The sequence below is a fragment of the Hypanus sabinus genome, chromosome 13 (genome assembly GCF_030144855.1).
Source record: "Hypanus sabinus isolate sHypSab1 chromosome 13, sHypSab1.hap1, whole genome shotgun sequence".
NCBI lineage: Eukaryota > Metazoa > Chordata > Chondrichthyes > Myliobatiformes > Dasyatidae > Hypanus > Hypanus sabinus.
The window spans coordinates 108,629,584-108,645,135 of record NC_082718.1 but is presented as its reverse complement, the minus strand read 5'-3'; the positions used below and the strand labels follow the sequence as shown (position 1 = coordinate 108,645,135).

At 42.2% G+C, this 15,552-nt stretch overlaps 1 protein-coding gene across 2 annotated transcripts in view; it reads left to right on the top strand.

Annotated features, from left to right (window-relative positions):
- The window catches only part of LOC132404277 (oxysterol-binding protein 2-like), a 383,310-nt gene extending 370,090 nt beyond the window's left edge, over nt 1–13,220 (top strand). For both annotated transcript variants that reach the window (XM_059988436.1, XM_059988435.1), the window contains 3 exons: nt 672–856; nt 5,152–5,372; nt 10,052–13,220. In XM_059988436.1, the coding sequence (XP_059844419.1) occupies nt 672–856; nt 5,152–5,372; nt 10,052–10,194 (549 nt within the window). In that variant the 3' untranslated portion in view covers nt 10,195–13,220. The remainder of the gene's footprint in view (nt 1–671; nt 857–5,151; nt 5,373–10,051) is intronic.
- The last annotated feature ends 2,332 nt before the right edge of the window (nt 13,221–15,552 follow it).

Genomic DNA, 15,552 nt, shown 5'->3' with positions numbered 1-15,552 from the left:
GTACCAGTAACATGGGTTCAATTCCCACTTCTGTCCTGTAAGGAGTTTATACATTCTCCCCATATCTGCATGGGTTTCCTCCAGGTGCTTCAGTTTCCTCCCACCAGTTGGTAGATTAATTGGTCATTGTAACTTGTCCTGTGATTTGGTTATGGTTAATTCGGGGGTTGCTGGGCAGTGTGGCTTGAAGGGCATTTTCTATACTGTCTCAGTAAATAAGTAAATAAATGGATTAATAAATAAATACTATTCTGTTCAACTATTTGCCTGCCACAGCATTATTCTTGGCTTGGGAAGAATTTATGTTGCATTTTTGATGGCTCAAAGTCCTGATCCAGCACCCATGACCACTGAAGTTTCTTTGTATTTACGATCATGGTACAGGACAGTTTAACATCAAGGAGCTTTCTCAGGTGGTACAGGAGAAAGATTTTGAATGTCAAGCATGACAGTGCAGTTAAAACTGGATTACAGAACAGATTTCTACGGGTTTCCTACAGAGGCAGCTTGTCTTATGAGCTAGAATCCCATTATTCATGCAACACCAAAATAGGATGAAACCCAATGAAATGGAGAAACCACTAATTGAGATGGATTTAATGTGGGTCTTCTTACTGAGCTGGGAGAAGTGCTGCTATGTAATGAGAATACTTTTTCTTGCGATAAAACAGGTGACGGGTGTGATGACTGACCGAGAAGGCAAAGCAAATTATATCCTGTCAGGGACATGGGATGAGAAGATGGAATTTGCAAAAGTTGTACAAAGCAGTCAAGATGGGACCAGTTATGAGGGCAAACAGAAAACTGTTTACCAGACCCTTCCACCCAAGGCGCTGTGGAGGAAGTATGCACTTCCGTGAGTATTGACTTAACAATCTAACACACAGTGTAAATCTGGTAAGCATCATCTCAGCTATCACCATATTCTGAATGCAGCAAATTCCAATGCAGAATAATTTGTGATTTGATGTCCTTTCAAAGAGTTAACACACCTTCAGTTGGGTGAATGGCCTCTTTCTATGCTGTGACATATTGTGTTAATAGAGTCACGCAGCAAAGAAATGGGCCCTGGACCAACCAAGCCTGCACCACCTATCAGGCATGCAGCAATAAAAAATCTTATTTCATTCTCCCCACCCTATTGTCCCAGATTCTGCCACATCCACATACTAGGGTTAATTTACAATGGCCAATTAAGCTTTCAGTTCTCCACACCCATACGTATCCAAAGAGGAGAGATTTCTCTTTTTAACTGTTTCTTTAAAAACACCCAACAGTCTAACTAGGAGGAGTTACCTTTGAACCTAGTCCAACTGATGATTAAGTGCGGTACAGCCTCTTGGCCGGTTATAAATAGAAGAATTCAGCAGGTGCTGGAAATCCAGAGTAACACACATAACATGCTGGAGGAACTGAACAGGTCAGGCAGCAGCTATGAAAAGGGTCTCAGCCTGAAACGTCAACTATTTATTCCTTTCTATTGATGCTCCTGACCTGCTAAGTTCCTCCAGCATAGTAGCGATAACTGTGTTAAACTCCATAGCTGCGGTAAAGGTGTTAAACTGCATAGCGGCAGTAACTCTGTTAAACTCCATTGTTGCGTTAACGATGTTATACTCCATAGTTACGATAGACTTGTTTCGTGGATGGTGACAATTCACTAGCTGACCTAGAGAATCCATTCACCTCAGAGGTCACCCAGATCTCCAAAGTCCACAATCTTGTCAACAGTGGACCCACTTGTATTTAAAATTAAAGATCAGCTTTATTTGTCACAGTGAAATGCATCATTTGCATCAAGTCAAATCAGTGTAGATTGTGCTGGTAGCCCTCAAGTGTCGCCATGCTTCTGGCACCAGCTTAGCATGCCCACATCTCACAAACACTAAGCTACTGTGCCACCCAGCCATGTTGTCATTGCCTGTTACAGTCCCATCAAACCTCCAAACCAAGGAAACTCGGAGCCATTTCTCGATTTCACCAACATTGCCCTTCTGTAGCGCTGATTCAAAATTCAGCTGGCTGTCATGAAGTCCAGCACCCCTGGTCTACCAAAGGCTTTGAATATGTGCTCATTACCCTGAGTGACTTTTACAACCTCCAGACTTGCATCCCCTCCTACAATTGCTCAGACAATCAGTTCAGTTTAACCTGCACTCCTGCAGCCCGGGTTTGGGTGCTGAAATGCTCGGTCCATCAGTTCAGTTTAACCTGCACTCCTGCAGCCCGGGTTTGGGTGATGAAGTGCTCGGTCCATCAGTTCAGTTTAATCTGCACTCCTGCAGCCCGGGTTTGGGTGATGAAGTGCTCGGTCCATCAGTTCAGTTTAACCTGCACTCCTGCAGCCCGGGTTTGGGTGGTGAAGTGCTCGGTCCATCAGTTCAGTTTAACCTGCACTCCTGCAGCCCGGGTTTGGGTGGTGAAGTGCTCGGTCCATCAGTTCAGTTTAACCTGCACTCCTGCAGCCCGGGTTTGGGTGGTGAAGTGCTCGGTCCATCAGTTCAGTTTAACCTGCACTCCTGCAGCCTGGGTTTGGGTGTTGAAGTGCTCGGTCCATCAGTTCAGTTTAACCTGCACTCCTGCAGCCCGGGTTTGGGTGGTGAAGTGCTCGGTCCATCAGTTCAGTTTAACCTGCAGTCCTGCAGCCCGGGTTTGGGTGATGAAGTGCTCGGTCCATCAGTTCAGTTTAACCTGCACTCCTGCAGCCCGGGTTTGGGTGGTGAAGTGCTCGGTCCATCAGTTCAGTTTAACCTGCACTCCTGCAGCCCGGGTTTGGGTGGTGAAGTGCTCGGTCCATCAGTTCAGTTTAACCTGCACTCCTGCAGCCCGGGTTTGGGTGGTGAAGTGCTCGGTCCATCAGTTCAGTTTAACCTGCACTCCTGCAGCCTGGGTTTGGGTGTTGAAGTGCTCGGTCCATCAGTTCAGTTTAACCTGCACTCCTGCAGCCTGGGTTTGGGTGTTGAAGTGCTCGGTCCATCAGTTCAGTTTAACCTGCACTCCTGCAGCCTGGGTTTGGGTGTTGAAGTGCTCGGTCCATCAGTTCAGTTTAACCTGCAGTCCTGCAGCCTGGGTTTGGGTGTTGAAGTGCTCGGTCCATCAGTTCAGTTTAACCTGCACTCCTGCAGCCTGGGTTTGGGTGATGAAGTGCTCGGTCCATCAGTTCAGTTTAACCTGCACTCCTGCAGCCTGGGTTTGGGTGGTGAAGTGCTCGGTCCATCAGTTCAGTTTAACCTGCACTCCTGCAGCCCGGGTTTGGGTGATGAAGTGCTCGGTCCATCAGTTCAGTTTAACTTGCACTCCTGCAGCCCGGGTTTGGGTGTTGAAGTGCTCGGTCCATCAGTTCAGTTTAACTTGCACTCCTGCAGCCTGGGTTTGGGTGGTGAAGTGCTCGGTCCATCAGTTCAGTTTAACCTGCACTCCTGCAGCCTGGGTTTGGGTGTTGAAGTGCTCGGTCCATCAGTTCAGTTTAACCTGCACTCCTGCAGCCTGGGTTTGGGTGATGAAGTGCTCGGTCCATCAGTTCAGTTTAACCTGCACTCCTGCAGCCTGGGTTTGGGTGTTGAAGTGCTCGGTCCATCAGTTCAGTTTAACCTGCACTCCTGCAGCCCGGGTTTGGGTGTTGAAGTGCTCGGTCCATCAGTTCAGTTTAACCTGCACTCCTGCAGCCTGGGTTTGGGTGTTGAAGTGCTCGGTCCATCAGTTCAGTTTAACCTGCACTCCTGCAGCCTGGGTTTGGGTGTTGAAGTGCTCAGCTGCTCAGCCACACACATTGGAATCCTTCCTGACATCTAACCTTCAGTCACCTTTGTGTGCTCCAGGGAAGGTCTCTTCAGTCAAGCTTGTAATCACCCCTTCTGTCTTTTGCTGGTGGTTTGCTGTTCATTCCTTTGTAATTCTCATGCTCCTAGACAGTACTTTGAGCCAGTATCTGCTTTATGGATGCTAAGTAAATGAAGTTGTTGTCGCTGTGCTTTATGCACACCACAAGTCATTGCCATTTGAAATGTCATGCCAGACACCTTCAGGCTCAGTAGTGTCACCTACACTACAGCCATTGGGTCAGAACAACAGACCGTTCAGTCTCGTGAACTTGATCTGCCATTCGAGTTCAAGTTTACTGTCATTCATTCAACTGTACTCATGTATACAGCTGAACAAAGCAACGTTGCTCTGGCACTGAGGTGCAAAATAAGCATATATGAACACAATAATTTTAACAGATACTTTAGAAAGATTCTGTAGGTGTAAAAGTTGATGTAAAGTGCACCTATGACATATAGTTAAGTATGCAACAGTATACTAGACAATAGGTGCAGAAGTAGACCATTAAGCCCCTCTGAAATGATCATAAATAGTGTATACTGGATGGTAGCAAGTTAGTCTCACAGTCTGGGGATAAAAAGCTGTTACCCAGCCTAACGGTCTCTGTTCTTATATTGTGGCACCCTCTACCTGACAGTAGGAGGACAAAGAGATTGTAGAATGGATGGGATGGTTCATGACAATGCTGAGAGCTCTACGAATACAGCTTTTCTGGTATATAATCCTGGCTGAGGGGGGAGAGACCCTGATGATTCTCTCAGCAGTCTCTGCAATCCATTGAAAGGGTCTTGCAGTCATATGCCTTGTAATTATCTTACTAGAAGTTGTTACAGCTGGTCAGGACACTGGATGGTGCTCCAGTAGAATTGGTTAGAACATGGGTGGGGATTCCACTAGATTATGACTGTTCTGTTCCTTCATTTAGTCATGTGCCCTCAGATCTTCTTCTACCTCTACAGATCTCAGTCTTTCTACAGCCTTAGGCTTTGTAGATCAAGCCTCTACTAGGGGACAATGTTCCAAACCTCCACTGCATTTTTGTGTAGAGAAATTGCTTCCTGACTTTGGTTTTGAATAGGCTGACTTCAGTTTTAATATCATGCCCTTGTGTTCATGGTCCTTTGCTCAAAGAAAATGGGTTTTCTACTCTATCAGCTCTCTACATATCTTGATTCATTCAGCCACCTCCAAATTTTGAAACCTATCCTCACAGTGTAGCCTTTTATTCCCTGGTACATTCTGTTGAATCTGTGATGTGCATCTTTCTGAGACCATTGTATATGTGTTCTGTATTAAGAAACACGGCCACAATATGCCCTTCTGTTCCAGGGACAATGCAGAAAACATGTACTACTTCTCTGAGCTGGCACTCACCCTGAATGAGATGGAGAGTGGGACGGCACCAACTGACAGTCGCCTGCGTCCGGATCAGCGCTTGATGGAAAACGGCGACTGGGAGGAGGCAAATGTGGAGAAGCAGCGATTAGAAGAGAAGCAGAGAGCCGTCCGACGCTTGAGAGAGGCCGAGGCAGCCAAAGCCTTGGAGGAAGGTGAGAACCAAGGACATTGGTTGAGGCTCAGGCAGCAGTGGAGCTGGAGCTGGATGACAGAATAAGGCAACACTCAGACCTTTCACACTTGACCTTAATCCAATTCAACCTCTCTGTTTTACCCTCTAACCATCTCCCAGCAACACTCTGGGAAAACTGCCTGCAAGAATCAATCACTAATCCTGTAACCTCAAATCTGGGCGTTAGGGGAGAGGGAGAAATACATCACACTCTCTTACGGTATTACAAAACTAACATTCCTAACGTTCCGGAAGAAATTTTACAACACTTTAGAGTCAGATTTATTGTCACAGACTTGTACAATGTGAAATGTCATTGTTTGAAAGCAACAATTCAGTGCAAAGACAACAAATTACTACGAATTACAAAAGAACGAAAGTAAAGAGTAAGAAGGTAGTGAGTGTTCGTGGGCCATTCAGAAATATGATGGCAGAAGGTGAGTTTCTTCCCTTTAAATGCACAAACTTTACTGAATGATAGGATACCATTTAAAGTAGTTACTGATAATTTTATTTATTTAGGTATAAAAATTACCAAGAAATATAAAGATTTATTCAGATTGAATTTTTTACCTATGCTTCATCAAATTCAACAACTTATTACTAGATGGTCTCCTTTATCCTTATCATTAGTTGGTCGGATTAATGCTATTAAAATGATGATTTTGCCGAAATTTCTATACTTATTTCAAGCCTTACCAATTTTTATTCCTAAATCTTTTTTTGATAACATTGATTCAAAAGTTTCCTCATTTGTGTGGCAAAATAAAAACCCCAGATTAAGTAAAAGACAGTTACAGAAATCTAAAAAAGATGGTGGTTTAGCCTTACCCAATTTTAGATTTTACTATTGGGCGAATAATATTCAAAATTTAATATATTGGAAATTAGATTTAGATTCACCATTGTGCCCGCAGTGGGTAAATTTAGAATGTAATGATGCACAAGGATATTCTTTATTTTCTGTTCTTGGCTCTTCTCTTCCTACTGACTTAATTAAACTTAATAAACAGATATCTAACCCTATTGTCAAACATACATTACGAATTTGGTTTCAATTTCGTAAGTTTTTTACTTTGAAAAACTTTGTTCTTAATAGCCCTACCTTACTTATTTTTTTTTAAACCTTCTTTAATAGATCAAACTGTTAGTATATGGAAAAGGAAAGGTATAATATGTTTTCGTGATCTTTTTTCTGAAGGTAGTTTAATGTCTTTTGACCAACTTTCTGACAAATTTAAGTTACCTAAATCTAATTTTTTTAGATATTTACAAATTAGAAATTTTTTATATAAAGTTTTACCATCCTTTCCTAATTCAACTTTGATAGATTTTTCAGATATGATTTTTACTTTAAATTCCTGTCAGAAGGGATTAGTGGCTTTTATTTATAATATGATTATGAAGATACAACCAGAGGTATCGGGTAGAATTAAACAGGAATGGGAAAAAGAACTTCAATACAATATTTCAACGGAAAAATGGGAAAAAATTTTACAAATGGTTAATTCTTCTTCTATATGTGCTAAACATGTTTTAATACAATTTAAGGTCGTACATAGAGCTCATATGTCTAAAGATAAGCTTGCTCGGTTTTATTCTCATGTTAATCCTCAATGTGACAGATGTCATTTAGATGTGGCTTCATTGACCCACATGTTTTGGTCATGTCCTACCTTACATAATTATTGGAAGGACATATTTGCCACCATTTCCTCAGTTTGGAATATTGATTTACAAACTTCATTTTATCACTGCAATTTTTGGTATACCAAATGAAGATGATAGTCGACTCTCCCCTTCAATTAGACGAATGATTGCTTTTGTAACATTAATGGCCAGGAGATCTATATTACAAAATTGGAAAGAAGTAAATCCTCCCACCACATTTCAGTGGTTTTCCCAAACTATTTTTTGTTTAAGTTTAGAAAAAATTAGAAGTACTATTTTCGATTCATCAATTAAATTTGAAGAAACTTGGGGACCGTTCATTCGATACTTTCATATGAATTAATTTGGCTTATTCCGGACCTTTACTCTTATTATTCTGTTCTGGTATGGAGTTCCGGAGTTTTTGACACTACCATATATATATAAACTATTATTATTGCCCATGTTAGTTTAAGTTTATTTTTTTTTCTATTTCTTAATATACATTTTTTCCTGTATTTTGTTTTTTTTCTTTTGATGATTATCTTTAATCTTTTCCATGTATAATTAATATAGGTTAGATTGATTATCGTTCAATCTTCATTTTTTACTGATAGTTTAATAAGATATTGTTATCTTATTACTAATTTAATTTCAAATTTAATGTATTCATAACCTATTTAATACAATACAATGTTATGTTTTTTTATATATATGAAACTTAATAAAAAGATTGAAAAAAAAAAGGTGAGTCTCCAGGGAGCTGTGTCTCCTCCCTGGTGGTAATAATGGAAAGAGGGCATGGGTGCCTTGAGTCAGTTAGTTGCACGATAATCTGAATCAGAAAGTTGTGAGTTCATGAGTTTACTAGGGTTCAGTGCAGAAGGTGGGTGGCAACTGCTTCAGTACTGAGGTAGGGCCGAGAGATGCCATCAGCTCAAATGGCATACTGTAGCTCACTTTGCCCTCTGTCACACCAGCCTTTCAAAGAAAAGGAGGAGGTGGCTTTACCCCTCCTGTCTGAATCAGTAAAACTTAGAAGACCTGGTCTTTGTTTTTTGTGGGATTTCATGTCAGTAGTCTGCACTGTTTTCTGTCCTCACCCCACCCCATCACTACTGCCAATCACCCCTTACTTGTGAACTGCTTCTGAATATCAAGATATTTTGAAAGGCAGTGTTTATGGACGGCATGATGCCACAGCTATTAGAGCCACTGGCACACTGCACCAAAGATCTGGGTTCAATCCTGGCCTCAGGGTGGAGTCTGCATGTGCTTCCTGTTGGTTTCCTCCAGGTTCTCCAGTTGTCTCCCAAAGATTTATGGGTTGGTAAGTTAACTGGCCAGTGTAAATTGTTCCTAAGGTATAAGTAAGTGGCAAATCAAGCTGAAGCTGATGGGAATGAGGGGAAAGTTAGAAAGATAATGCAGAAGAACGTAAATGGCTGGTTATAGACTCTCCCTAGCCATTCATTACACTGCAGATATCTCAGCTACTCTTTCATCAATAGCACACAAGTGGAAGCTGCGGTAACATTATCTACTGAGAAGCCCCTCAAATTCATTGCAAGAGGTTACTGATAACTGAGGCTCCTATTGATAGGAGTAGGACCATTACCCCAAAGTTTCAAGTTTATGTGTAAAGATAGGAACAATCTGAGGAATATATAGGTAGATGTGGATGAAAAAGAGAGGCAGATTTAGCATAAATATTGTGGATAAGGGCCCATTTCGTGATGTATCTCTGCATGACTCTATAAATTAAAGTCTGAAGAAACTCAGTGGGTTAGGCAACATCTGTGAAAGGAAATGAACATTCCATGTTTGTGTTAAGACCCTCAGTCTGAACTCAAAGATATAGGGGAGATGGCCAGTGTGAAGAAGTGAAAGAAAGGGGGGGGGTGATTGGCAGTGGGAGGTGGGCAGGAGAGCAGAAGTAATGATAGAGGCTGGTAGATTACATGCAGAGGCAACAAAGGGCTGCTAAAGGTTGAAACCCATGGGAATGGAAGGTGAAGAATGGATCCAAAAAAAGGAAGTGGTGGAGAATCTGGGGCAGAAGAAAGAAATGGGGTGATAGGAAGCTGGAGGGAAGGGGTAATAAGGTGGGGGCTATAATAGACTTGGTTAGAACAGAAGAGAGGAAGGCACAGAGGGGGAGCAGGCTACCTGAAATGGAGCATTCAATTCATCATTAATGCCATTGGGTTGTAGACCACTTAGGCAGTACTAGAGGTGCTGTTCCTCTGTTTAGCTTCACCCTGGCAGAGGCAGAAGTTGAGGGCAGACAGCTTGGAGTGGAAATGGAGAGAGGAATTAAAATGACTTCTGGCCAATAGGTTCAAATGACCAAGCGGGGGCCTTGCAAAATGGTCACCTATTTTGTGCTTGGTCTCATCTATGAAGAGGAGACCATACTTGGAGCATTGAATGCAATAGAAGAGATTGGTGGAGCTGAGAGTTGATCTTTGTCTCATCTGGAAGGGCTCTTCAGGGCCCTGGATGCTGGTGAGGGAGAAGTACAGGGACATGTCCACCTCCTTCCATTGCAGGGGGAAGTGCGGGGGAAGGCAGATTGGAGGATGGGGGGGAGAGATGAACAAACCAGAGGAGTCATTGAGAGACTGGTTCCTGCAGAAAGGGATAAAGAGGGGAAGAAGCTCCTGGTTGCAAACTAAGGTCAGGTAATCTGTTCCTTTGTTGTTTCCACCTTTCACTTCCCAGTCTCTGGTGCTTCCCCCTGCCCACCTGACACCATCCACCAGTCAACCCCATCACCTGGATCCACCTAAGGTATTTCTTGCCAGCTCTTGCCCTACCCCTCCTCACCTTTTTATACTGGCTGTCTCCCCTCTACTCTTTCAGACCTAAAGAAGGGTCTCAAACATCAACTGTCCATTTCCCTCCACAGACTTTGAGCTCCTCCAGCTATTTATGTTGTGTTTGCTCCAGATTCCAGCATCTGGAAGTCTCTCATGTCTCTAAATGAAACTGTTCTTCCAAACACAGGCAGGGACTCTGAAGCCTACAAACCGGTGTGGTTCGAGAAGAAAGAGGACCCCTTCACTGGAGAAGAGATGTACGTGTACAAAGGTGGCTACTGGGAGTGCAAGGACACACAAGACTGGAAGTTGTGCCCAGACATCTACTGAGCACGTTCAACTCTAGGCCGAAGGACCTCAGAGTCTCTCCACTTACCAGCAGTAGAGGAAAGGAGCATCATCAACCTCCACTGCAGAACAGAGCAATGGAAACGTACAGGGCAGCTCTCTGGTACAGACGACATCAATGCAAATAAACACCACAGCCCCACTCACAAGACACAACACAGCTCCCTCCTCTCCCCTGGAAAATGCATCCCATAGAAGATCCATGGAATTATTTTTAACCACAGATGTCCATAGAGTGAAAGCGGTGGGTTGCTTGGGGGTTCGGTGATCACCACCGATGTTCAAACAGCCAGGTAATCCAACATCCATAGTCCCCTGAGAACCCAACTGTTGATGTGATCTGCAGTCCTGGACAGAAGGTCAGAATTTTGTCAGACAAATTATCAGGTGAAATCAGATTTTACTGTTGAAGGACGATGTATAGATCTGTGTTAGACTGGAATCACTCTGTGCTGGGAGCTAGATTGGTCTTCTGTGCAACCTGGTGGTGGGTCCTTGTGCTCTTGGCATCATTGCATACAGAGACGAAAGGGACAGCAGGGAAGGAGAAAGGGCTTGCTGTGGGGAATCACTGAACTTAACATGAGAACACAAGCTGAGAATGATAGTGTGTGGAAGGTGAAGCGCAGACTGCTGTTCTCGAGCATGATCCTACTCGGCTACTAAGTAGATCAACTGATTTGTTGTGCTTTAGATCAACTTAAACCATAACATTGTCACACTTAATTGCAAAATTGCAGTAGTCAGGTAGCAAGTCATGTCGCAAGCTTAAAGTCTAGAGATTCTGCAAGGTTTGGCATACCAAATCATTTGCTCTGACATATAATGTATTATCAACATTGCTCTCTACCTCACAATTCAGTGGATTAGGTCTGTTTTTCACCACACTGCAACATGGGCTGCTGGATCACTGATTAAAGGTTACCTTGCACTCCCAGTCCCCTGAACGGATGTTTGTGTTGTGATTTGATCCTAATCCACTCACCATCACCACCACCACCACCATTCCAAGTCCTAACAGATAAAGCACAACAACTGGAATTTACAGTTGGTGTTACACATTCAGTAGTCGGTTTTTTTCCAACACACACACACAGGTTTTCTGCCCTTCATCTTGTTGACAACCACTTTTTAACCTTCAGAGTATTTCCTGAGCAAAGCTTTGTGAATTTGCTGCAAATGGGTAGTGATGCAGACTGAAACAGCTTCCTGTGGGAAGCCAGTTTAGACCAGAAGAATTAGATCATTTGGCCCATCGTCTATTCCACCATTCAATCATGGCTGGTTTATTTGTCCTTCTGAACCCCATTCTCCTGCCTTCTCCCGGTATGTTCTGATGCACCTACTAATCAAGATTTAATCAACCTCTGTTTTAAATATTCTCAATGACTTGGCCTCCACTACTGTCTGTGGCAGTGAATCTATCAATTCACTGCCTCTGTGCTGTGCTGGTGACCTGAAGAAGTGCAACAGTGATATTGTGAGAAGGGGATCTTCACTGTGACTGAGAAAACCACGTTATCAACTCAGAAAGGAAGCTGCTTAAGATGTTTATTTCCAAGCAACAATTCAGATCCTTTCGACGGAGCAACAGGTAGTAACAGAGACTGATAAGTCCACAGCATCTACCGCCAACATTTATGATTGGCCTAATTTCAGAGTTAGTCTTACATGAAGAATAATTAAGTCATTCCAGTTCTGTACCTCTAACTATGTGTACTACCCTTCTCCTTCAAATCCACAAGCAGAATAAACATCTGCTATTGATGATGGAAAAGTTATTTGGGCCGCAGAGGAAAAAAAAATGATGGGATGTGCTGTCTTCATGGCTACCCTCATCTTTATTCCTTATCTTAATTGTCTTCTCTTCCATTTATTGCCTCGACCTGGTCCACCGTTTCTGGTATATCTAGAACTTCCCTCCCTGCTTCTTTCCTCTAATTCTTGCCTAACTCATAAGCACCCATTGTTCTCACTACAGCTCCCCTATTTGTGACTGGTTTCCCATTTATTATCAAAGCACCTTGAGTCATGAGTTTTCCACTCACTAAAGGCACTTTACTACTGATAGATTGTGGACATGATTTGAACCAGTTTTTGCACAATGTATTTTATTTTTAGAGATACAGCACAAATAGGCCTTCTGGCCCTCCAGTCTGTGCCACACAGCAACCACCGATTTTAACCCCAGCCTAATCATGGGACAATTTACAATGACCAATTAACCTACCAACCGGTACGTCTTTGGACTGTGGAAGGAAACCAGAGCACCCGGAGGAAATGTGTGTGGTCACGGGGAGAATTTACAAACTCCTTACAGGCAGCAGCAGGAATTGAACCCGGGTGACTGGTACCGTAAAGCATTGCACCAACCACTACGTTACCCGTCCTACCACACTTGGCCCATTCTCATCTTATTTCAACTCCTTTAATCACGATCTGATCCATAAACCATCTTTTCTGAAACTCTTCCTATTCAGTGGCCTATGACTCTTGACCTGTCCTCTCAGATTCAGGTAGCTGCTGTTGCTTCATTGAAATGATAATGTTAGGCATCAAATTGGACAGTGTAGAGTTAGCTGAAGATAGAGTACTGGAGATCATAATTACCTTTGTCAGAGGAGGAGAGATCTGTATGCATTCATCTCCTACTGCTGGTTACCACCAGCATAAGATCAGTCCGAGGCTAACAAACACAACAAATCGCCCAACTCAATATATTGAAGCAAGCAGAGGAAATATAATAGGCCATTGAAAGCTTGCATTAATGACTTATCAATGTCTGCAGTCATTCAGCACTAAATAACTGGGAGTTCCCAGTTCCCCAAAAGCAAGAATGATCATTAAGACTGAAGCAATTACCTTGAGCTGTGGCCTCTGGATTATGTATACGATGACATCCTGATGTACACTTTGATTCACACGTGGATGGGGAATTGCAAATGCCTCATCCTAACATGTCATTTTAAAGGCACAGTGAGTTCTAATAAAGGGTCTCGGCCCAAAACATAGGCTGTTTATTCATTTCCATGAATGCTGCCTGACCTGCTGAGTTCCTCCAGCATTTTGTGAGTGTTTATACAGTTGTGTTTACACAGAACTTTCACCTGCTAAATGGGAAGTGAAGAAGTAACATTAAGTAAAAAAAATGAGATAGATGAGGCAGGAAAGGACAAAAACAGTAGTCCCCCTCCTGACTCCTGCCATCACAGAGTTTCAGAGGCAGTTCTCTGCCGCCTTTTGAAATTTGTGACTTGTAATTAAGCAGCCTCACCCTCAAACAAAGTAACCTCCAAGAATCAAACCCTCCTGATGAAGGGTTTCGGCCCGAAATGTCGTCACTACCTCCTCCCATAGATGCTATCTAGCCTGCTGAGTTCTACCAGCATTTTGTGTTTTTATTTATTTCCAGCATCTGCAGATTCACTCGTGTTTCCTTCATGGTTCCTTGGTTTGTAATAAGTCAATTTGGATTATCCTATTACTGGAATAGTTTCCTATTCAATAATTGGCCATACATTTTACATTGTACCCTTCACTTGTTATATGGTCGCAATGCCATGGGACAAACATAGCTCATTACTTTCCTCAGTTTGTTGAGTGTCAGACACCAACAGTTGTGAATACCTTGTGAAAAATTACGCAAATAGACCATGTAAATATTTACTTTGTTTAAACTGTTTAGAACATAAAACTGAGATTGTATAAATCTGCAGATTATGCTTAAAACAGACTAGTAAAATATTTGTAATTTGTTATATATTAAGATTTTCATTTCAATAATGTAAAAACACACTTGACTGTATTCGTTCAAGAAAAAATGGGAGATAAAGAGAAAGCTGAGGTTGCTGGTTTGATAATGTTATGAATCTCTAGAAAGAAATGGAAATTGCTTGATGGATATGTTGAACTATCGTCCCATCTCTCAGGTTTCCCTGACCCTCCCTTATCCCCATGCTCATCAGGGAGGTGGTGCCAGGTAACATGTCCTGAACTTCACAGTTTACAAAGTTCAAAGTAAATTTATTATCAAAGTATATACATGTCACCACATACAACCCTGAGATTTGTTTTCTTGTGGGCATACTTAATAAATCCAAGATCCATAATAGAATTAATGAAAGACTGTACCAAACAGGGCAGACAAACAACCAAGACACAAAAGACAACAATCTGTGCAAATACCTATAAAAGAGAAAAAAAATAAAAAAATAAGCAATAAATTTCAAAAACATGAGATGAAGAGTCCTTGAAAGTGGATCCATTTGATGTGAGAACAGTTCAGTGATGAAGTTATGTCTTTCCGTTCAGGAGCCTGATTGTTGAGAGGTAATAACTGTTCCTGAACCTGCTAGTGAGAGTCCTGTACCTTCTTCCTGATGGCAGCAGTGAGGAGAGAGCATGGTCAGGCTGTTGCAGATTCCTTACCCACAAAAACACAACATATTTTAATAATTCATTAACAGGGTGTGGGTGCATGTGCTCCCACCGTGAATGACACAAGAATTCTTTTTTCTTGCCGAGGTTGCTTCAGGCTGGTGGCTGTATGGGCTGCCTCAGCAAGCTTTCCTACCGCTTAGAGTCCATTCAACACTGACATGGGACGCAGTCTTTGGCAAAACAAGATGTTTCTTAGCTCCACAGCACTCTGTAACCCCTGGTTAATCTAAGGTGGTTTTATGACAATATGAGGAAAGCCCCTCTCACAAGAAATGTCACATATTTACTCAGCCTGATACAATTGATCCCACCCAAGATTGTTGGCCTTATCCGTGGTAATGGCTCAGTTGAAAAGTTAAAGGCAACAAAATGTTCTGAAGTGGAAAGATGTGAAACACAGCTTCTGGAAGGATGGATAATGAATTTCAAATCAAGTGAACTATTTCATTTGAACAATAACACTTAAACATAATTCCTTGGGCTGTAGCCTCTCCATTATATTATATTGACACGAAATCCTGATAAATAATCTAGAATCACCAGTATGTATATTGCAGATGCCTCATTTTGAAACTGAGATTGTGGACTTATATTCACAGTTAAATGCCAGTCGTAGAGATACCTTTGATAGATCTGGATGGAAAAGGTCATTGCCAGGATTGTCCAGTTACTTTAAATCAGAAAAATGCTGAATTTGACAGGGTGTCAAGATGTCTGAGAATTGAAGAACTGCAGATTCTGAAAATGTGAAATAAGAACAGAAGATTCTGGAAACACTTGATCAATATCTGTGGAAAGAGAAATAAGGTTAACATTTCAGACTGAAGATCCACATCAGAATTTCTTTCCACCAATCCTACCTGACCTATTGAGTATTTCCAACATTCTTTGTTCCTATGT